This window comes from Taudactylus pleione, unplaced genomic scaffold (assembly GCF_031769625.1).
Source record: "Taudactylus pleione unplaced genomic scaffold, aTauple2 ptg000278l, whole genome shotgun sequence".
NCBI classification, from domain to species: Eukaryota; Metazoa; Chordata; class Amphibia; order Anura; family Myobatrachidae; genus Taudactylus; species Taudactylus pleione.
Window position 1 is genome coordinate 2,269,824 of NW_028284680.1, and position 21,835 is coordinate 2,291,658.

Genomic DNA, 21,835 nt, shown 5'->3' on the forward strand with positions numbered 1-21,835 from the left:
GCGTGCGCATGAGCGAGACCCGGCCAGCTACGGGTCTCGCACCAAAACGGGACGGCTGTCGATTGTGATTGACAGCTCGCCCTGTTTTGGAGGCGGGGGGGGGGGGTGGCTTGCCAAACGGAGGCATTCCCGAAGGAACGCCTGCCGTTTGGGGGCGGCCTCAGTAGTGAGCTTCCGCCTCTATTAGAGCCGGACGCTCACTGGGGCTTGCGATGGACGAGACCCTACCACAAGGCCGATGGTCGCGACCATCACCTGGCCGCTCGCAAAAGTGCTGCTGGTTTTGTAACTAGTCCTCATATCACATGACAGCTCCATAGCTACAGCTGTCAGTCACATGACCCTGACCTCCCCAACATGGCCGCCAGTGAGCTTCAGTCACGTGATCCCGTGTGTACCCGACCACATTTACCAGAAGGGCAGTCCCCATCCGCTGCTTCCCCTCCCCCACGGTCTATGACGGTCGCCACTCCTCTGCGGGCAGCTGCGCCCTTGCCGATAACACAGCTCCGGACACATCGGGAGAGAACGGATCCCACTCTGACACAGGGCGCCATGTCTGCAGCCGACCGTGGGGCATGATGGGAAATGTAGTCTGGTGACTGGGTGTGAGCCGGACGCGGAGTTACCCGTTAGCAGCAAGTAGACTACATTTCCCGGCAAGCTAAGCGGCAGAAGGCGTGGTCACTGGTATTATCTCGCGTCCTCATTGGCTGCTGACAGGAGGCGCGTCTTAGAGGCGTAGCCGCACACAACACACATGTGAGATTATCCCAGAGGAGGAATGAGGTGCAGGACAGTCTCTGCAGTGTACATGGTGTAATAGCTTTTCCATCTTATTCCCCTGTATGCTTTGTGTGTGTTATTTGCAGCTGGCAGGTCATGCTGGGATATCTAGTGCCACAACCTCTGCAGAGACAGCTTGCTCATGATGGGTATATATGACATATGCATTGTTATGGGAATTATTGTATTTATTAATCAGTATTTACTTATATAGCGCCAGCATTTTACGTTGCATTTTACAATAAGTAACATGCTTTCATCTACTCCGCACTCGGGCACCTACCACCTGGTTGCTGACGCCCTGCTGTTTATTTGGGTGTGTAAGTGCAGCAATGTATATTCTCCATGTCCTTGTACTCTACGTCACTGGTTTCTTTTTCGCATGTACCCTGTAAGGCGCTGCGGAATACTTGTGCCGCCATATAAGTAAAGGATAAAAATAAGTGAACAGTAATAAAACAAGACTAGGTAACAGCAGAGAGGTAGGAGGGCCCTGCTTACAGTAGGCATATCATGCGCGCACGCAGGGGGGGTTTCTGAGTATTCAGAAACCCCCCCCTGACGGACTAAATCTGTTTAATAGAGACGGAGACAGCCTTGTCTCCATCTCTGAATGCTGCCATGCATTGGCCGCGGTTCACCTGCGGCGCCATGTGCGTTGGAGCTATCGCTCCTCAGATAGAGAGTTCTGATTGGCAGAGCTCTCTGCAGAGGATTTGGCTGAGTAGTAGCAGCAGCTCCGCTGGACCGCAGCAGCGACCCTCCTCCTCCCTCCTCAGCCCTCGGTTTTGTAAGTATGCGTGTGTCTGTATATATGCTGTGTGTAATCATGTACCGTATATACTCCAGTATAAGTCGACCCGAATATAAGCCGAGGTACCTACTTTTACCCCAAAAAACTAGGAAAATTTATTGACTCGAGTATAAGCCTAGTGTGGGAAATGGCAGCAGCTGGTAGTGCCCCCAGTAGTAATTCCCCCTGGTTGTGCCCCCAGTAGTTATCCCTCCTGGTAGTGCTCCCAGTGGTAATCCCCCCTTTTCAGTGTCTCCTGTAGTAATCCCCCCCTGGTAGTGCCCCCTTGTAGTTCCCCCTGTAGTAATTGCCCCCTGGTAGTGCCCCCTGGAGTAATCTTGCCCCCTGGAGTAATCTGCCCCCCCAGTAGAGAGATGTGATAAGAATTAAAAAAAAAAAAAAAATCACTTACCTGAAACTCCCGCTCCTGGTCCCGCCGCTGTCCGCTCCTCCGGCCGCTTTGCATGGGAGAGACGTCGTCATGACGACGTGTCTCCCATCACCCACTGCGGGAGCCGGAAGATGGCTCCCGCAGTGGGAGCAGCAGCAGCCGCTGAGAGTCTGACAGACTCTCAGCGGCTGCTGATTACACCAAACACGCAGCTGCCGGCTCCGGCGGCTGTGTGTTTGGCAGTGTGTAGCGCTGACCGAACTCCGTCCGGTCAGCGCTACACTTGACTCGAGTATAAGCCGAGGGGGTACTTTTTCAGCACAAAAAATGTGCTGAAAAACTCGGCTTATACTCGAGTATATACGGTATGTGTTTATTTGTGTATGTATGCTGTGAGTAAGTGTGCTCGTGTGTGTGTGTGCTGTGGGTAAATATGCTTACATGTGTATGTGTGCATGCTTGTGTGTGTGTGTGTGTGTGTGTGCGTGTGTAAAATATATATATATATATATATATATCAAGCACAAATGATCCGGCACTCACTGTACGAAAATCCCAAATATATGCTCTGGTGCCCTCCTTAAGGGCAATTGCGTCCCCAAAACATACATCACACAGAGGCGGCACTCAGAGAACTTTGTAGATGCAAAAAAGGTGGCGAAGATTTAATGCAGAAGCATCAACGTTTCGGGACTACACGTCCCTTCCAATACATTATTCTTATTCTGTATTGTACATCCTGAGGAAGGGACATGTAATCTCTGAGTGCCGCCTCTGTGTAATGTGTGTGTGTGTGTGTGTATATATATATATATATACATACTTTGATTCCCTGGGCTTATTAGATGCTGTATTGCTCCCCATTAGATGTTTATGTGTAATGAGTGGACCATTATTGGGACGTTCCCTGGTAACATACGTGAGAATGATTTATGGGATCTATACTGACAGAGTATTAAACCATTCAGACAGCAGCATGTACAACGTTTTTTTGGCAGCCGGTGATCCCCCATCTTAGTATATCTGTTTGGAAAAGCGACTAAATGAACTAATTTTTATTTTGTGCTTCTAGAATTCTTGCCTCCACCTCTGATTACCTGTAGCTGGTGCCTGTAAAGCTGGGCACTCGCCATAAGTTGGTGCGACAGATGTAACGACATATTGGGAGCGCCGTGCACACTGCACGATTCGCCGTACGACGGCACAATGTATTGTTACATGCTGCATGTAATTACACTGCGTCGTTCATTGCAGCGTCCCATCTCCTGTGCAGAACAGCAGATGGGATGATGCAATGAACAACCGTCGGGAAGGATGGATCGGACGTAACGCACAAATTGTACAGTGTGTACATCATTCCGATCCCCGTTAGGACGATAGATCATACGATACATCGTAGAGAGGGGATGTAGTTAAGATATCTACAGCCGGCATCCCAGTTGTCGAAATACCGGCTCTGGAATGCCACTGCCTGGCCAGAAGACCGGTGCCAGAATACCGACAGTAGTGGACATCCCGATTCTGGAATCCCGACAGCCGGGATGACGATCGTTTGTATAGCGGGGCTTGTTAGGTCTTAGCTACGGGGAGGGAGGGGGTAGTATAGAGGTTGGGGTGAGGTTAGGCACCACGGGGGAAGGGGGGGGAGGCGGTAGGTTTAGGTACCAAGTGAGGAGGGTTAGTGTTAGGAATATGCTTGTGATACATAAATGAATCTTGCTAACAATATTTGTAATGGCTGCAAATCTCTACAAGCTCTTGTACTTCCCATAGAGTGTGTTCATTTTCCCCTTTCTGTTTTCATTGTTTTGCAGTAAGTGATAGAAGTGAATTATGCGTCCCACTAAGAGGAAGCGCGTGACGTCACCAGCTGAGGGTAAGCCCATGAGCTCGACAAAGTTCCATTATCTACCCTCGTTTATTTCTTGAATACAAAGTTGGTTGCCATATACAGTGCATCCGGAAAGTATTCACAGCGCGTCACTTTTTCCACATTTTGTTATGTTACAGCCTTATTCCAAAATGGAATAAATTAATTTTTGTCCTCAAAATTCTGCACACAATACCCCATAATGACAACGTGTAAAAAGTTTTTTTTTGAGATTTTTGCAAATTTAATAAAAAAACCCCCCACTAAGAAATCGCATGTACATAAGTATTCACAGCCTTTATCATGAAGCTCAAAATTGAGCTCAGGTGTGTCCCGTTTCCACTGATCATCCTTGAGATGTTCCTACAGGTTAATTGGAGTCCCCCTGTGGTAAATCAGTTGAGTGGACATGATTTTGAAAGTCATAAACCTGTCTATATAAGGTCCCACACTTGACAGTGCATGTCAGAGCACAAACCAAGCATGAAGTCCAGGATTGTCTCGAGGCACAATTCTGGGGAAGGGTACAGAAAAGTATCTGCTGCATTGAAGGTCCCAGTGAGCACAGTGGCCTCAATCATCCGTAAATGGAAGAAGTTCAGAACCACCAGGACTCTTCCTAGAGTTGGCCGGCCGTCTAAACTGAGCGACCAGGGAGGTGACCAGGAACCCGATGGTCACTTTGTCAGAGCTACAGCATTCCTCTGTGGAGAGAGAAGAACCTTCCAGAAGGACAACCATCACAGCAGCAATCCACTAATCAGGCCTGTATGGTAGACTGGCCATACGGAAGCCACTCCTTAGTAAAAAGCACATGGTAGCCCGCCTGAAGTTTGCCAAAATGCACCTGAAGGACTCTCAGACCATTAGAGACAAAAGATTGAACTCTTTGGCGTGAATGCCAGGCGTTATGTTTGGAGGAAACCAGGCACCGCTCATCACCAGGCCAATACCATCCCTACAGTGAACCATGGTGGTGGCAGCATCATGCTGTGGGGATGTTTTCCAGTGGCAGGAACTGGGAGACTAGTCAGGATAGAGGGAAAGATGAATGCAGCAATGTACGGAGACATCCTGGATGAAAAACTGCTCCAGAGCGCTCTTGACCTCAGACTGGGACGACGATTCATCTTTCAGCAGGACAACGACCCTAAGCACACAGCCAAGATATCAAAGGAGTGGCTTCAGAACAACTCTGTGAATGTCCTTGTGTGGCCCAGCCAGAGCCCAGACTTGAATCCGATTGAACATCTCTGGAGAGATCTGAAAATGGTTGTGCACCGACGCTTCCCATCCAACCTGATGGAGCTTGAGAGGTGCTGCAAAGAGGAATGGGCGAAACTGCCCAAAGATAGGTGTGTCAAGCTTGTGGCATCATATTCAAAAAGACTTGAGGCTGTAATTGCTGCCAAAGGTGCATCAACAAAGTATTGAGCAAAGGCTGTGACTACTTATGTACATGTGATTCCTTAGTTTTTGTTTTTTTATTATTAAATTTGCAAAAATACTTTACACGTTGTCATTATGGGGTACTGTGTGTATAATTTTGAGGACAAAAATTAAATTTATTCCATTTTGGAATAAGGCTGTAACATAACAAAATGTGGAAAAAGTGACGCGCTGTGAATACTTTCCGGATGCACCGTAAGTCCCTTACTAAAGCAGAGATGGTGAATGTAACCCAAAAATTGTCAAACAAGGGCAGTGATTACAGTATAATCTATTAGTCCCGTTCAGTTTACCACCAGCACTGGCCCATGTTTTATTGACAGTCATTTATATATAGCGCACACCTATACCGCAGCACTGTACAGAGAATATTTGGCCGTACACATTAGTCCCTGCCCCAGTGGAGCTTGCACTCTATATTCCCTGCCACATGTACACACATACACACTAGGGATCATTTTTTGTCAGTTACCAATTAACCTACCAGTATGTTTTTGGATTGTGGGAGGAAACCACGTAAGCACGGGGAGAATATACAAACTCCACACAGTTAGGGAATTGGTGGGAGTCGGACCCAAGACCTCAGTGCTGTAATGCTAGTCTACGCCATCTGTTTTGTATGGTTGACATCCAATTTGGTAGGTGGTGCTTTTCTCCCATGCACCCCAGGCTTCCTGGCGATAATCCGATTGAATGACTCCGTGGGGATCATTTCACAGCCCAACGAGGCTGATAACCATGAGAGAGCACACAGATAGGCAAGTAATGAGTCAACCATTAATCTAATGATACTATGATCACTAGTTGTGACCGTGGCCTAAAAACTGAATCATGACACAACCAAGGTTTGATAAGACAGAGGTTCCCTAACTCGAGCCTCAAGCCACCCTAACCGTCCAGGTTTTAAGGATATCCATGCTTGACCGCATGTGACAACATGTGCCTCAGTCAATTTAATTTAACCACCTGTGCTCGACCATGGATACCTCTAAAACCTAAACTGTTGGGGTGCCTCAGGGCCGCAACTAGGGGGGGGCTAGAGGTGCATGTGCACCGGGTGCCAGATTGCAGGGGGTGAAAAAAGCTGACTCAAGGTGGCTTGGTGGCTGCAGACTCAGAAAAAGGCCATCCAAAAATGGCCGCCGCCAAAGAGGAGACAAATGCTAGAGGTCCTTACTGGCAAGGGAGGTTTATGCTCATTGCCAGGGGGTTTATGCCAGCCATCCGCATGGACGAGCAAGGACAAACTTCAGGTACAGGAAGGGAGGGGCGCAAAATTGCTGCCTTGCACCGGGTGACAGATATCCTAGTTTCGGCCCTGGGTGCCTTGACGACAGCGTTTGGGAACCTCTAAGACATTATTCAACCTCCACTTGTTGGTTAAATACAATCCGCAAGATGCATGGGGGAATTTACTAAAACTATGATGTTGCACATGTTAACCAATCGGATTACAGCTATCGTATTTGTAGTGCAGTGTAGAATGAAAGCAGGCATGTGATTGGTTGCTATGGAAAAGTGGTTTCTTCATTTCAGTTGCCAATAATGAATTGTGTCTGGTGTTCTTAAGTCCGTTGTTCACTATTTTGTTCTGGTGATGGATCCAAATTACGCCCTCCATTTTTTTTTTTAACAGATTCAAAAGAACAAGCTGGCAAAGCGGATGATTTGGGTGCTGAACACGGGGCGAAAAGTGTCGCAAGGGGCAGGAAGAAGACCTCTGCTGGCCGCGGCTCAAATGAGACGCCGGGGGAGGACTATCGCTGCTGGCTGCTGAAATCGGAGCCCGAGACCAGGATGGAGAAGGGGATGGATATGAAGGTAGGAGACTGGCTGGGGAGCGGCCCATGTTATTGCCGGTATCCTAAGATTAACGTTCTCTCTCTTAATACAAAAGTCTCCGTTGTGTCTTTCAGTTTGGAATAGGGGATCTGAAGGCCCAGCCCGACCAGACGGCATGCTGGGATGGAGTGCGGAATTACCAGGTGAGCAGCCACAAAACTACTGTCATTATTTGGGTCCCTACGTTGTTCCGACCATTAGAGAAATTGAATGAAAATATTCACTATTTCTAAACTAATGGAAATGGAATTGTTTTCAGATTTCTATGATGCCCATGTATCAATGACGTCTTCTATTAATAACGTTAGTAATGCCAATTAATGTTGTATGTAACATTGTAGGTAATCGCTTATCTTTCAAATATCAAAGAGGTGTTTATGTTATTAGTATTTTTATTTTTACTTTATTCTATAATTTTATTTTAATTTACATTTATGCTTTTTTATTTTGTTTTTTTTATGTGATAGATTATACAGTATATTATTTTATAAACAATGTAATTCTTTTTTTTCTGTATTTGATATGAATATCTTGTCTACTGTTCTGAAATGTACGATTTTGTATTGAAAAATGTTCTCTTTAATAAAAACAATTTGAGTGAAAATGGAATTGTTTGTGGGTTCTCTTATAATGAAGCACTTTGTCGTCCTAGGCCAGGAATTTCATGAGAGCGATGAAGAGGGGGCAGGAAGCCTTTTTCTATCACAGTAACTGTAAGGAGCCCGGCATTGCTGGCATTGTTAAGGTGAGGCTGGGAGTGTGCCCATTTGCAGCAGTAATGAGGACATCCAGTGCGCACACAACCCCCGTTACCCTTGTCGGTGTGGTCTCCAAAAACATGGCAGCATGCAGCAAGTCTTTAATGAATCCAAAGCTGGTGACACACAATATCAGTAAACACATAAGCTTGGTTATGCTTTTCAGTAGAGGCCGCCATTTTATGAGCTGAAATAAAATCAATGAGAAAATAAAACCGGTTGACATGATTGGCGCTCAGTGACTGCATACGCCTGAATATTGGTGACAAAATGGCTGCCTGCCCTGTGCAGGGCCTTGGATCGCAACTTGCAGGAGTATGAAGTCATTTATTCGCATACACGCAAGAGATGAACAAAATGGCCGTCTGTTTGTACTGCGTACCATTCTCACTCCTCATCCTTCTCCGCCATTTGTGTAGATTGTGAAGGAAGCCTACTGGGACCACACTCAGTTTGATCCGAAGAATCCTCATTATGATTCATCTAGCAGCCAGGAGAGCCCTAAGTGGTCTATGGTGAGTCTGTGCACCCACATAACGGTATGTCCTCTGCCGGTCACATGGGCTCCTGCCTAGTCTCTGCACTCACAGGACGGTATGTCCGCTGCCGGTCACATGGGCTCCTGCCTAGTCTGTGCACCCACAGGACGGTATGTCCGCTGCCGGTCACATGGGCTCCTGCCTAGTCTGTGCACCCACAGGATGGTATGTCCGCTGCCGGTCACATGGGCTCCTGCCTAGTCTGTGCACTCACAGGACGGTATATCCGCTGCCGGTCATATGGGCTCCTGCCTAGTCTGTGCACCCACAGGACGGTATGTCCGCTGCCGGTCACATGGGCTCCTGCCTAGTCTGTGCACCCACAAAACGGTATGTCCGCTGCCGGTCACATGGGCTCCTGCCTAGTCTGTGCGCCCACAGGACGGTATGTCCACTGCCGGTCACATGGGCTCCTGCCTAGTCTGTGCACCCACAGGACGGTATGTCCGCTGCCGGTCACATGGGCTCCTGCCTAGTCTGTGCACCCACAGGACGCTATGTCCGCTGCCGGTCACATGGGCTCCTGCCTAGTCTGTGCACCCACAGGACGGTAAGTCCGCTGCCGGTCACATGGGCTCCTGCCTAGTCTGTGCACCCACAGGACGGTATGTCCGCTGCCGGTCACATGGGCTCCTGCCTAGTCTGTGCACCCACAGGACGCTATGTCCGCTGCCGGTCACATGGGCTCCTGCCTAGTCTGTGCACCCACAGGACGGTAAGTCCGCTGCCGGTCACATGGGCTCCTGCCTAGTCTGTGCACCCACAGGACGCTATGTCCGCTGCCGGTCACATGGGCTCCTGCCTAGTCTGTGCACCCACAGGACGCTATGTCCGCTGCCGGTCACATGGGCTCCTGCCTAGTCTGTGCACCCACAGGACGGTATGTCCTCTGCCGGTCACATGGGCTCCTGCCTAGTCTGTGCACCCACAGGATGGTATGTCCTCTGCCAGTCACATGGGCTCCTGCCTAGTCTGTGCACCCACAGGACGGTATGTCCGCTGCCGGTCACATGGGCTCCTGCCTAGTCTGTGCACCCACAGGACGCTATGTCCGCTGCCGGTCACATGGGCTCCTGCCTAGTCTGTGCACCCACAGGACGCTATGTCCGCTGCCGGTCACATGGGCTCCTGCCTAGTCTGTGCACCCACAGGACGGTAAGTCCGCTGCCGGTCACATGGGCTCCTGCCTAGTCTGTGCACCCACAGGACGGTATGTCCGCTGCCGGTCACATGGGCTCCTGCCTAGTCTGTGCACCCACAGGACGGTATGTCCTCTGCCGGTCACATGGGCTCCTGCCTAGTCTGTGCACCCACGGGACGGTATGTCCTCTGCCGGTCACATGGGCTCCTGCCTAGTCTGTGTACCCACAGGACGGTATGTCCTCTGCCGGTCACATGGGCTCCTGCCTAGTCTGTGCACCCACAGGACGGTATGTCCGCTGCCGGTCACATGGGCTCCTGCCTAGTCTGTGCGCCCACAGGACGGTATGTCCGCTGCCGGTCACATGGGCTCCTGCCTAGTCTGTGCGCCCACAGGACGGTATGTCCTCTGCCGGTCACATGGGCTCCTGCCTAGTCTGTGCGCCCACAGGACGGTATGTCCTCTGCCGGTCACATGGGCTCCTGCCTAGTCTGTGCGCCCACAGGACGGTATGTCCTCTGCCGGTCACATGGGCTCCTACCTAATCTGTGCGCTCACAGGACGGTATGTCCGCTGCCGGTCACATGGGCTCCTGCCTAGTCTGTGCGCCCACAGGACGGTATGTCCTCTGCCGGTCACATGGGCTCCTGCCTAGTCTGTGCGCCCACAGGACGGTATGTCCTCTGCCGGTCACATGGGCTCCTGCCTAATCTGTGCACTCACAGGACGGTATGTCCGCTGCCGGTCACATGGGCTCCTGCCTAATCTGTGCACCCACAGGACGGTATGTCCGCTGCCAGTCACATGGGCTCCTGCCTAGTCTGTGCACCCACAGGACGGTATGTCCGCTGCCGGTCACATGGGCTCCTGCCTAGTCTGTGCACTCACAGGACGGTATGTCCGCTGCCGGTCACATGGGCTCCTGCCTAGTCTGTGCACCCACAGGACGGTATGTCCGCTGCCGGGCACATGGGCTCCTGCCTAATCTGTGCACTCACAGGACGGTATGTCCGCTGCCGGTCACATGGGCTCCTGCCTAGTCTGCGCTGCTCGGAGGACGGTATGTCCGCTGCCGGTCACATGGGCTCCTGCCTAGTCTGCGCTGCTCGGAGGACGGTATGTCCGCTGCCGGTCACATGGGCTCCTGCCTAGTCTGCGCTGCTCGGAGGACGGTATGTCCGCTGCCGGTCACATGGGCTCCTGCCTAGTCTGCGCTGCTCGGAGGACGGTATGTCCTCTGCCAGTCACATGGGCTCCTGCCTAGTCTGTGCACTCACAGGACGGTATGTCCTCTGCCGGTCACATGGGCTCCTGCCTAGTCTGTGCACCCACAGGACGGTATGTCCTCTGCCAGTCACATGGGCTCCTGCCTAGTCTGTGCACCCACAGGACGGTATGTCCTCTGCCGGTCACATGGGCTCCTGCCTAATCTGTGCACTCACAGGACGGTATGTCCGCTGCCGGTCACATGGGCTCCTGCCTAGTCTGTGCACCCACAGGACGGTATGTCCTCTGCCGGTCACATGGGCTCCTGCCTAATCTGTGCACTCACAGGACGGTATGTCCTCTGCCGGTCACATGGGCTCCTGCCTAGTCTGTGCACTCACAGGACGGTATGTCCGCTGCCGGTCACATGGGCTCCTGCCTAGTCTGCGCTGCTCGGAGGAAGCCTAGAAACCGATGTGTGCAGGTTTTATATATTTTTTCCTTTTTAAATGTGTTTTGTAGGGGAGGGGCTGGAGGTTTTGGATGGGGGGGTGTTATTATTTTATCAACCATTGGGTTGGTGATGTAAGAGTATATAGCGTACACAGTAATTCATTTAGGGCATATTCGCAGTGCAGAAAATTAAAAGGGGAAACTCTAGTTCAGTTTTATAATAAGCAATTTGTAAGGGATCGGTATGTATTACCACCGGCCGCATGGTTTCAAATCCCGACAGCGCTTGCCCCGCAGGGGAGAAGATCCTGACTGCTGCTAAAGGTAAGTAACTCTAATCTCCCCCCATCTAACCCTCCCTTAAGGTTGCCTAACCCTAAACTCCCAGCCCCCCCCCTCCCCCAGTGCCTAACCCTAATCCCCCCTCTAAGTGCCTAAACTAAGTCTCCAGGGGGGTGCCTAACTCTAACCTCCCCTTCCCCTAGCCTAAACTAAACCTATCCCTCTCAGGGGGGGGCCTAACCCCCCGGGAGCCCTAAACCTAAAACCATACTCGCAGAAAGGGAGACTGAAAACCAGTGACCAGCCGCATAGCCAATATGAAGCCAGGTGCGTCAGGGCGGGCGCCCTGTGGACGCTATGGACTTTGTAGAAACAGAGATAACAAAGGTAAGTTCTTACCATATCTCTTGTTTTCTACTTCAGGGTCCATAGGGGGTCCACAGGGTTGACCTTGGGGGATGTCCCAAAGCAGTTCAAATAAGGGCGGGGACGTTCCTGTGCCGAAAAGGAGAATCCGGCGCCCGAAGGAGAGTCGAAGGTGTCAAAAGCATAGAACCTCAGAAAGGTCTGGATGGAAGACCACGTGGCCGCCTTACACAGCTGAACAGCCGAGGTGCCACGGCTAGCAGGCCACGAAGGACCCTCAGACCGAGTAGAATGAGCCTTAACAGAGGCCTGAACAGGCAAACCCTCCTGTGCATAAGCCTCACAAATAAACAAACGAAGCCAATGGGCCAAAGTTTGTTTGCCTGCAGGCCAACCCCTCTTGTGAAAACCAAAGAGGACGAACAAGGAATCCGACTTCTGAATGGAACTAGTCCGGTCCACAAACTTTGAGAGCATGGACGACATCCAAAGAAGCCTCACCAGCCGAGAGATCAGGTGACTGAAAGGCTGGTACAACAATTTCCTGATTAATGTGGAACTTAGAAACCACTTTAGGTAGAAAACACGGACGAGTGCGAAGCACCGCCCTGTCCTGGTGAAAAATCAGAAAAGGAAGACGACCGGAAGGCGCCCTCAATTCTGACACCCTCCTGGCCGAAGCAATTGCCAGGAGAAAAGCAGTTTTAACCGTCAACCACTTGAGTTCCACCGACTCAAGAGGCTCAAATGGAGGACCCTGAAGGGCCAGAAGTACCACCGCCAAATCCCAAGGACCCACTGGGGGAACAAAGGGAGGCTGAATCCTGAGAACACCCTGGAAAAAGATGCGGACATCAGGCAGAGTAGCTATACTCCGCTGGAATCACACAGATAGCGCTGACACATGAACCTTCAAAGAAGCTAGGCGTAAGCCTAGGTCCAAACCAGACTGAAGGAACGCCAAAACACTAGAAAAACAAAACGCCTGAGGATCGTAGTTTCTGGACTCACACCACTGAAAATAAGTATGCCATACTCTGTGGTAAATCCTGGCTGAAGCAGGCTTGTACGCCTGTAGCATCGTGCTGATGACTGAACTTGAAAAACCCGGGGACCTTAAGACACCTGTCTCAAGAGCCATGCTGTCAAAGACAGACGACCCAGATCTGGGTAAAGGCAGGTCCCCTGAGACAACAGGTCCCGACGTTGAGGCAGAGGGAACGGAGTGTAGATGGAGAGGCTCCGAAGATCAGAGTACCAAGGACGTCTGAGCCAAGCCAGAGCCACCAGCAGAAGCGTGCCTCCGTTCTGTTTGAATTTCCAAAGGATCCGAGGCAGTAGGGATATCAGAGTGAATAGATACGCCAGCTGAAATGTCCACCAGGCTTGCATCGGCGTCTCTTTTCCTGGACCCATACATAGGCAGCTTGTGATTGTGACGGGAGGCCATGAGGTCCACCTCCGGCAGACCCCACCTGTCCACGAGTAGTTGAAATACCTCTGGGTGAAGCGACCACTCCCCGGGATGCACGTAGTGACGACTGAGGAAGTCCGCCTCCTAATTGAGGACTCCTGGAATGAAGACTGTCGAGATGGCCGGAAGGTGCTACTCCGCCCAAGACAGGATGCGTGACACCTCAGACATCGCTGCTCGACTGCGAGTCCCCCCTTGATGGTTGATGTACGCCACTTTGGTGGCGTTGTCAGATTGAACTTGCACAGCTCTTCCTCGAAGAGCGTCACCGGACAACTGGAAGGCCCTGTATAATGCCCGAAGTTTGAGAATATTGATGGGGAAAACCGGTTCTTCCACAGTCCAACGGCCCTGAAGTGAGCGTAGACCTGTCACTGCACCCCAACCCCGGAGACTGGCATCTGTTGTGAGCAGAGCCCAGTCCGGGATCCAAAAGGGGCGACCCTTGGTGAGATGTGATGTCTGAAGCCACCAAGCAAGCGAAAGGTGCACTTCCAGAGACAACACCAGCATCTGAGTCCTGATATGGTGAGGTAACCCGTTCCATTTGGATAGAATCAGCCCCTGCAGGGGCCTGGAATGAAACTGGGCATACTCCACCATGTCGAATGCAGACACCTTGGACCCCAGAACCCTCATTAACGAGTGAACAGATACTTGGCAACTCTTCAGGCAACTGCGCACCAGCAGTTATAAGGAGGATATCTTCTGTGGAGTCAGAAAGATCCTTTGCTGATGAGAATCCAGCAGGCCTCCCAAATGAACCATCCATTGTGAAGGAATCAGGGAGGACTTTTTCCAATTTATCAGTCACCCGTGCACTTGCAGACAAGCGATCGTCAGGTGTAGATGTTGTAGAAGTACCTCCTGAGAGCTTGCCAGCAATAGGAGGTCGTCCAGATACTGCAAAAGCCGTTTACCCTCGCTCCGAAGATGGATGGCCATGACCACCATAATTTTTGTGAATACCCTTAAAGCCGCGGAGAGGCCAAAGGGCAGAGCCTGAAACTGGTAGTGGAATTGTCATATAGCAAACCTCAGATACCGCTGGTGTGAAGGCGCTATAGGAACATGAAGGTAGGCGTCCTGGATGTCCAGGGAGACCATGTAATCCCCAGGTTCCATAGCCAAAATGATGGAACGCAAAGTTTCCATCCTGAATTTGGGTACTCTGAGGAACTTGTTCAGCGATTTTTAAATTGAGGATAGGCCGATGAGACCCATTTTGTTTCTGCACCAGAAACAGAGTAGAATAGTAACCCGTCCTGCGTTGAGAAGGCGGAACAGTAACAATGACCTCTGCTTTCAGCAAGGACTCTATTGCTTCCTGAATCTGCAAGGCCTTGGTCTTGTCCTGAGAAAGACTCGTGCAGAAGAACTGATGGGGAGGTCTGTGATGAAAGGAGAGGGCGTACCCCTGAGAGACCACTTCTCGAACCCAGGCATCCGTGGTGGTGTTGTACCAGCACTGGGCGAATTGAAGAAGTCGACCTCCCGCTCTGGGATCCCCCAGAGGGAGGCCCGTCCCATCAGGCAGAAGGGTTATCCTCCAGCTTGGAAGTAGGGCGTCTAGCACTCCACGCTTGCTTCTTAGATTTAGGGGCAGCCTTGGTCGCCGACTGCCTCGGGAAGGACTGTCCCTTGGACTTTCCCTGAGAACGAAAGGACCGAAATGCAGAGGTCCTAGCCTTAGAAGGTGCAGCTGCTGAAGATAGAAAAGCTGACTTAGACTTAGCCAGGGTATCCACAATTTTGTCCAGGTCTGGGCCAAATAATATCTCCCCATTAAAGGGTAAGGCCTCCAGGCATTTCTTGTAATCCGCATCCGCTCTCCAAGAACACAGCCACAAAGACCAGCGAGCAGACACCGCTGCAGCCGATACTCTGGAAGTCAGAAGACTGGCATCCAAAGACGCTTCTCCAATATAGGAAACGGCATCCCTCATCTGTCCCACTAAAGCTCTCTGCATTTCTGGAGCATCCCCAGGAAAGGTATCTTCCAGTACACTGGCCCAGCTCTCAATGGCTTAAGCCACCCAAGAGATGGCCATGGACGGACGGGCCACCGCCCCTGAGAGAGAATATATCGATTTTAAACAAGTCTCCACTTTCCTGTCCATGGGATCCTTTAGGGATGAAATGGACGGCATAGGCAAGGTAGCACTCTTGATTAAGCCAGTAACATGAGAACCCACCGTAGGCGGTGTTTCCCACTTTCTGCAATGACCTGCAGGAAACGGATAACTAGACGCTAAATGTTTCTGCGGCTGGAACCTCTTACTAGGTGACTGCCAGGCCTCCGCCATATGATCAGCCGAAATCACTTTTGTCTGTTTGAAATTTGGATACTTGGATTTAGGGGCCGGTGCGTCATCCTCTTTATCAAGAATAGACCGCACCTCCCTTACCAATGCCGGCACATTAATGGAAGATTTAGTTTCCACCTCCCAGACCGAGGAATCCGAGACAGAGTTCTCAGACAATTCTCCATCATCCGAGGACGCCTCCGGGTCTGATACTTGCGCAGACAGGGATGACATAACAAGGCGTTTAGACTCCTCCTTTTCACTTCGTAGCATAGTTGAAAGGCTGAAGACGAGGCCGCCAAACTCTGGACTGAACTGGAGAACACATCCACCCATGGTGGTTGACCCGCCTGAGGTAGACCCTGAAAGGGAATGATGGACTGCTGTGTCACTGGAGGGGACTGAATATACATAGGTAACCCCGCTTATGGACTAACAGCCTGAGGCCCAGGGGGAGACTGCAACAGATGCGGTATACCCTGAGAAGGGGGGATGGCTGGTTGGGGTAATCCCCTAGGGGGGAGGGCAGTCGGGACCGCCAGGCGGTCCGCGATGGAAGCCAGCACCTGAGAAAACACCGCCCAAGGAGGGTCCTGTCCCGAAATTGGGGGGTTAGAGGGACCAGGTAACTGCTGACACCGCACACACAGCCCATCCTGTGATAAATCCTAGTGATTAACATCTGCGATGCAGCGTCTGCAGGAGAACAGAGTGGGAGCCGCGGTGCGCTCAACTTCCTTGTCAGACATGATACAATATAGATGATGATAGATAGATATATATCTATCTATCAACACAATATGGAAGTTAATTGATTTACTCCTGGCGCACCCACAAGCATGCAGCACACAAGCCCACAGATATGGCACAGTGTAGCACACAACTGTATGTTACCGACCTCACAAATACATGAATTTATATAAGGGAGATCCTTAAGAAAAGCCCTTCCCACACACCTGTCAGGGCTGTAGGAGAAGGAAAGGGAAAGGAATAGACTGACAGTAAGTAAAAATAAAGCACAGACAGTCAGCACTAGCAAAAGTCACATACCATGCAGAAAGTAATACTCACTGCACCTCGTCACTACAATCACCCTGCCCAGATTCAGTGTCTGGGAGGGCTATAGTGCTGTGTACGCTGTCCTAGCTGGGGAGAGGTACACAGGGGGACCGGTCCGCACGCTGCCTGAGAGATCTGGGGAGATGGCTGCCGGAGACCTCAGAGGAGGAGTGGCCGCAGGAGGAATGCAGCTCAGCGGCGCCCGACCTGAGCGGAATGGCGCGCTGAGCTGAGGGGAGGAGCCGCTAGACAATTAACCCCCGGGATGCCGGCTCCCGCAATGTATCCCTGGTGGTCTAGTGGACCCGCGGGTTATTCCTCCGGAGGGGGAGCCTGCCGTCACTGCTAGCGTCTCCGGTCTGTCCCCAGAGACCGGAAGCAGAAGGCTGCATGCACACGCGGGTCACCACAAGTGGCGATCCGGCAGCAGCCTAGGGATTCCAGCAGAGTCCGGCTAGTACAGACTCTGGGGTCCCTCCAGCGCCGGCGGGGTGTATGAGCGGCAGCTTGGACGTCCAATGGACAGTCCGACGCTGCCGTTCTGAAGAGTAGTAAAAAAATAAATAAAATAAATGTAAAACTTTTAAAATAAAATAAGCTTAGGGGTTGAAAGTGACCCGACTAAAAACTGAGGTGCCTGTGGCTCGGGAGCGGGGTATAGAGGAGGATTGACCTAGTGCATCCTGGGAGCAGCAAAAGCTTTAACTGCATGGTGCCCGTGGATCCAGATCCAGCTATACCCCAAGGTCAGCCCTGTGGACCCCCTATGGACCCTGAAGTAGAAAAATGAAATATCACTGGCAATATGGCAGTTCCGCGATTATTGATACATAGACCCCTGAGACTTCAAATATAAGCCTGTATATAACTGCAAGCTCAGGGGCAGCAATGGCAGATCTTATTAAAGACCAATATTAATGTGAAACAGTAAAAATATATTGTGTGAGGGAAAACAGAAAACCTGTAGAGGTCCTGGTATGATGCCCCCTACCCACCATTTATCATCCCTGGCACATACAGCTGGGTGCCAGACTGACTGCTGGGAAATGGCAGAACGCAGTAATTACTGTAATAGATCATTACTATTTACACAGATGTATGGTGTATTATTCATTACCAACACCGGATACAATAGGCAATGTAACAAAAGTCCCTCTTTGCTACTGTATGTAGAAACATTGAAACAAACTAATTCACAGATGTATGTTAGACATATATGGAATACCCCAATTAAGAGCATTTATTTGAATGTAGATATATAGAGATGGAGTATATATATATATATATATATATATATTACAATATAATATATATACATACACAGATTGAGTCTCCCATATCCAAATATTTAAAAATACTGAATTTTTTCTGCATGACTGAGTTAGCGAAACCTTTGCTTTTTGATGGTTCAATGTGCATAAACCTTGTTTACAGCACAAATTATTTAAAATATTGTATGCAATTACCTTCAGGCTCTGTGTATAAGGTGTATATGAAACATAAATGAATTTCATGTATGTACACAAACTTTTTTTGAGCCACAAAATTATTGAAAATATTGTATAAAATTACCTGTAGGCTGTGTGTATATAGAACATAAAAGCATTCTGTGTTTAGATTTGGGTACATTTCCCAAGATATTTCATTATATTATGCAAATATTCCTAAATACGGAATATTCCGTTATCCAAAACCAAGGTCCCAAGCCTTTTGGATATGGGAGTGTGTACATCTCGTCACCTGAAACTTAATATTTCTAAAACAAAATTAATTATATTTCCACCGGCCAATAACAGTTACCAACCTGATCTCTCTATCACTGTTGATACCTCGACAATCCACCCTGCCCCACAAGCTCGCTGCCTTGGTGTCATCCTTGACTCTGAACTGTCCTTTGTTCCCCATATTCAATCTGTCTCAAAATCATGTTACATACATTTAAAAAACATTTCCAAAATTCGACCATATCTCACACAAGACACTGCAAAAACTCTAATCCATGCACTTATTATTTCCCGTATTGACTACTGCAATAGCCTCCTTACTGGTCTTCCCAAAAACAGTACAATCTCCATTACAATCCATTATGAATGCAGCTGCAAGGCCTATCTTCCTTGCCAAACGTTCATCGTCTGCTGCCCCGCTCTCTCAGTCCCTCCATTGGTTGCCGGTTTTCTACCGTATTCAATACAAAATACTTTCACTTACACATAAGGCTATTAACCAAACCACACCAACATACAGCTCTTCACTCATTTCTTAATATCTCCAAACCCGACCTCTCCGCTCAGCACAAGATCTGCGTCTCTCATCCCCATGCATTACTTGCTCCCATTCATGGTTACAGGACTTTCTTCAGGCTGCACCCACTCTATGGAATAACCTACCTCGCACCATAAGACTTTCCTCTAGTCTCCAATCCTTCAAGCGTTCCCTGAAAACTCACCTCTTCAGGCAAGCTTATCAGATTCCAGAACCTCCCACATAACCTTCATAGCTTCCATATCTAATTCCATCCCCTTTTACAGTCCACACACAATCTCACACATCGTCTTTCTCTCACATCCTCCTGACATTTGGTCGATATTCCTGTGTGACTGGATCATGCAGCCAACCAAGAAACTGTGCATTCTGGCTGGACCAAAATGCAATATATAGCACCTATCCTTGTGTATCAATGCCTATTTCCCTATAGATTGTAAGCTTGCGAGCAGGGCCTTCCTACCTATATATCTGTTTGTTATTACCCAGTTTTGTTCTATTAATGTTCCAATTGTAAAGCGCAACGGAATATGCTGCGCTATATAAGAAACTGTTAATAAATAAAAAATTATATATATATATATATATATATATATATATATATATATATATATATATATATAAATTTGTCTGGTTGTCTCTGTACATTTGACCTGTTTAAACATTAGATGGCAGCAATGTAGCGATAAACTTGTCTCAAGAGCTGACATTCATGCCTGTGCTTGCAGGTGGATGTGCAGTTTGTCCGCATGCTGAAACGTTACATTTCCCTGGCGGAGCTGAAGAAACTGCATCAGGAGCACAAGGCTTCAGCGGGCCCCCTGCGAAACATGGCGCTGTTTACGAGGGCGAGACTGTCCGTACAGCCCCTGACACAAGGTACACGCTAAGAGCACGTGGTGCTCAGGCTTAGTATACATTACCATGTATGTAGCCTGGCTTCCACTAGGAGGTCCATGTCTAAAGGAGCCCTTACACCAGCGATGGATTGCCGCGGTCCTGAGATGCCGGGTTGCAGGATCGGCGAAATCCTACATTTTACTGATTTGCCGATCGCAATATGATTGTGATTTGCAAATTTGTGAAATTTAACAAGAAGAATTTCACTGATCCTCCGTCGGATCGCGGAACATCGTCAGCATTTTCCAACCAGCAGATCGGCGTTTCCGATCCCATCGCAGGACCTGGCAATCCATTGGTAGGCGTATGGGGGCCTTTACACAATCTGCGTCTCTACATCTGTTGCGGTACTGCTAAAGGCTGGCAGGAAATGCTGTGACTTGTAGTTCTACAACCTTCCTCTGCTCTAGAACAAATGATGAGCTGGGTCTTTCTCATTCGTACAGGGGAATTTGAATTTATATTGAGCCTGGAAGATGAGAAGAGCCCTTAGAGAGTGACGTCTGTGGCGTTCCTTACAGAACTACGTTCCGGTCATTTTGTGTTCCCACGGCGATTCGTCACCACTTGTTTGCGCCTTAACGAGACTGTCTGTCTGTTTTATCTTTGTATTTCCTGCATTTTAATACCAGTCACCCGAGTTGCACAAATGAAACATTAAAGTCTACTGGGTCTATTTACTAAGCTGTGTTAGGCAATAAAGTGCCAGCCAATCAGCTCCCTACTGTCATGTCACAGGCTGTGTTTGAAAAATGACAGTTGGGAGCTGATTGGCTGGTACCTTATCACTCTGTCTCCTAACACTGCTTAGTAAATAGACCCCTAATCACGTTAATCACATTTAGAAAATAAAAAACCATGTTTCCTTCCAGTCTCTGTGTGACGGCTGCTGGTCCCTTTGTTGCACTTCGTGCCAGCTAATTGTGTACCTATAATTAATTTGTGGCCACCGCTAGCTTTACCAATAGAAATGCTCTTTCTGTCCCCTTCCCCACCTGATACGTTTGTATTACAGATATTGTCTGCCCTGTAGATATCATTGTCCTATACTTTGTTCCTGAACACTGTTTGTTTTGCTGTAATTCCCCATCTGTTCTCTACATTTGTTTTCTCAGCTTTCCCTGAGCGGATTGATCTTTGCTCTGAGTCTTTAATAACTCCCTCACCCGGGGTTTTATTGTAACTCACATCAGATGTTACCATGTTGGGATAACGCCTCCTCCCCTGTACATGAGATAAGGCTGTCATCTAAAATGGATAACGCTTTTCTTCCTGTCGTTTGATTGTCCCCCGTCTATATCAGAATAATTTAAAGTCACTGCTGGGGAATAATTCCTTGGAGGCTCCTGGACACTTGTATGAAGCAGCGTCTTCAGGACTCTGGCACTTCAACCTCCTTCTTCATCATCCTTATCTTGCTGGACACTTTTTCTGCCCACAGGCCAGACTGCTGTGAAGGCTTGGAAATTAGCTTCTATGGGGAACACACAAAGGGGTAATAGCTGAGATACTCCGAGGTGGTAGTTTGGTAGCGTGCAATACGGTACACGGACACGTTGGTATAGCACATAACGTGCACTGAGATACACAGATGTGTTGGCACTGTGGGATCAGCACGTAAGGTGCAAGGAGAGGCAAGGATGTGCCGTAACTGTGGGATCAGCATGTAGCCTGCAATGAGATACTCCATGTATATGTACAGCCATGGCCAAAAGTTGAGAATTATTGGTTCTCACAAAGTTTGCTGCTTCAGTGTTTTTAGATCTTTTTGTCAGATGTTACTATGGGATACTAAAGTAACATTACAGCATTACATAAGTGTCAAGATGTTACTATGGTATACTGAGGTAACATTACAGCATTACATAAGTGTCAGATGTTACTATGGTATACTGAGGTAACATTACAGCATTACATAAGTGTCAGATGTTACTATGGTATACTGAGGTAACATTACA

General features: G+C 49.2%; 1 protein-coding gene across 4 annotated transcripts; it reads left to right on the top strand.

Moving 5' to 3' along the window:
- Positions 1–462: 462 nt before the first annotated feature.
- Positions 463–20,748, top strand: THYN1 (thymocyte nuclear protein 1). 4 transcript variants are annotated; one of them, XM_088481834.1, is made up of 8 exons: positions 463–789; positions 3,785–3,846; positions 6,926–7,110; positions 7,206–7,274; positions 7,784–7,876; positions 8,309–8,404; positions 19,706–19,856; positions 20,324–20,748. In XM_088481834.1, exons 2-8 carry the CDS (start codon positions 3,804–3,806, stop codon positions 20,368–20,370), a joined length of 684 nt encoding a protein of 227 aa, XP_088337960.1. In that variant the 5' UTR covers positions 463–789; positions 3,785–3,803; the 3' UTR covers positions 20,371–20,748. The 4 variants fall into 4 exon arrangements, with proteins under 4 accessions (XP_088337960.1, XP_088337961.1, XP_088337958.1 ...); XM_088481835.1 differs by having other exon boundaries at positions 463–762; XM_088481832.1 differs by having other exon boundaries at positions 465–817.
- The last annotated feature ends 1,087 nt before the right edge of the window (positions 20,749–21,835 follow it).

Coding starts and splice junctions, on each gene's coding strand:
- THYN1 (XM_088481834.1), top strand. CDS start 3,804: ATGCGTCCCACTAAGAGGAAGCGCGTGACGTCACCAGCTGAGG. Junction 3,847..6,925: donor CGTGACGTCACCAGCTGAGG/GTAAGCCCATGA, acceptor TTTTTTTAACAG/ATTCAAAAGAACAAGCTGGC. Junction 8,405..19,705: donor AGAGCCCTAAGTGGTCTATG/GTGAGTCTGTGC, acceptor CTGTGCTTGCAG/GTGGATGTGCAGTTTGTCCG.